General features: G+C 46.6%; 1 protein-coding gene across 1 annotated transcript in view; it reads left to right on the top strand.

Moving 5' to 3' along the window:
* The first annotated feature begins 1030 nt into the window (after positions 1-1030).
* The window catches only part of LOC103481357 (target of Nesh-SH3-like), a 10383-nt gene continuing 9598 nt past the window's right edge, over positions 1031-1815 (top strand). The window contains exons 1-3 of the mRNA XM_017309079.1: positions 1031-1088; positions 1365-1433; positions 1514-1646. Of these exons, the coding sequence (XP_017164568.1) occupies positions 1031-1088; positions 1365-1433; positions 1514-1646 (260 nt within the window). The remainder of the gene's footprint in view (positions 1089-1364; positions 1434-1513; positions 1647-1815) is intronic.

The following is a 1815-nucleotide window of genomic DNA, read 5'->3' as shown; positions in this document are numbered from 1 at the left end:
TAATTCTTTGAGCATGGACATCCCTAAAGTCCTTCCAGCCTCCCAGCGGCTCTCGGTTCATCCATCAGCTCTGCAGTGCCACATGTTGACTCTGTAAATCCGCCGCTGCTCGTGGTTTCTGGGTTTCCTGCCACATCAAACCCAGATGTGGTTTCAGGGCGATGCTGGTGTTTCCTCTGAGGTGAACAGCTGCTGTTTAAAAACCAAAGCAGACGTATGGAGGAGGATTCCTCCCGCTAAATCAGCTGAGAATATAACTYRGWTCATAAAGTTTGAGTTATTGATTCATTTGGTTTAGTTCTGATCTACTCTCCAACATTTCCCAGTCAAAACTTCTCCAATGTTTCCGTCCCWCCAGGAAGATCTGGATGTGATAAAAGTTATCATAAACTTTGTGTCAYGCAGATAATTTTTGAGACATTTCATAGACTGGAGGCTCCAGGTTCTGATGCTGGATGTGAACAGAAATGGACCTGATTGTTCTGCCTTCAGAACCAATAAACTGGACCAGACCTCAGAGGAAGTGATGTAWTGTYGTCCCTTCATGTAGTGGTGGGACACTTTAGCATTAGCATTTGCTATATAATAATTTGTTTTTTATARCTCTTCTAGTAAATGCCATGCTAGAATAGCGCTTTAGTGTTATCTTCCGCAGACTACCATGTTGGTAACATTTTAGCGCTACATTCCAGTACCATGCTAGCATAGTGATTTAGCATTTATGCTAAGTACCATGTTGGTATAGTATTTAGCATTAGCTTCTAGTAAAAACCATGCTAGCATAGCGCTTTACTGTAACCTTCTGCTGAATGCCATGCTGGTTATCATAAAGGAAGACGTGAAGCTCACTGCCTTCCTCTGGGGAGAAACAGTTTTTATTCATGTCCTTCCATGTTTCACCTGAACGTGTTTCAGACAAAGAGCTGAAGCTTTTTGGTCTGGAAGAACTTTCAAGCCTTTGTTCCTGCAGAGACATTTCTCTTCATCTGTAATTGCTGCCATGTGTGTGTCTGCTTAGCGTCACGCCGCCATGACATCATCACTGTCATGGCGCTCCATAACAGAGTCCAGCCRGTCCCACAGGACCTGTTCATGTTTCCAACAGGCTGGAGAAACTCCAGATGCAACACTTTCTGAACAAACTCATCTTCAGGATCGTTTACTTGTTAAGAGTCTTCATGCTGATCCAACTTTCTGCGTCAGATCAGGTGGCTGGACCAAGGCCAGCAGAAATCTGAGTGTTTTGGTCCAAAGGAACATTTCTGCTGACGGTCGCTGTTGGAATGAATCAGAAATGTTTCTGTATTTCCATGTCTGAGATCATTTGTCACCAAACACTTAGCTCAGCCGCCATTTTGTTTCAGATGCCGAACCAAAGTACCTGGTGGCCGTCCAGCCAATCCCTGTCAACGACATGAAGAARCACTGCACAGGTAGGGTTCTGGTCTGGTCCGGTCTGGTCCGGTCCAGTCCGACCCAATCCTCCTGCAGTCTCACGGATGTCTCTGTTTAGGCAAGGTGAACCTGGAGAAGCCGCTCCACCTGGTGATCGGCTCCATCAGCCCCACGGCGGTGCTGCTGTCCTGGGGGAACCACCTGAAGACGCCGTATGAGAAGAACATCATGAGCGAGTGTCTGGAGGAYGGGTGAGGAGTCATTACAATCCTGACCTGATGTCTCCATGTCCACAGTGGGACAGAGTCTCATGTCTGTCCAGTCAGGAAGATGCATCTGTTGTGTTTGAATCGTCTGTGCTGAGTGATCGTCTCCCGCCGCCTGCAGCTCACATTTTTTCTTCCCTGTCAAATAAGTTGG

This window comes from Poecilia reticulata, linkage group LG2, assembly GCF_000633615.1.
Source record: "Poecilia reticulata strain Guanapo linkage group LG2, Guppy_female_1.0+MT, whole genome shotgun sequence".
Lineage (NCBI taxonomy): Eukaryota > Metazoa > Chordata > Actinopteri > Cyprinodontiformes > Poeciliidae > Poecilia > Poecilia reticulata.
Note: the sequence above shows the minus strand (reverse complement) of the source record. Positions and strands in the feature narration are given on the sequence as shown.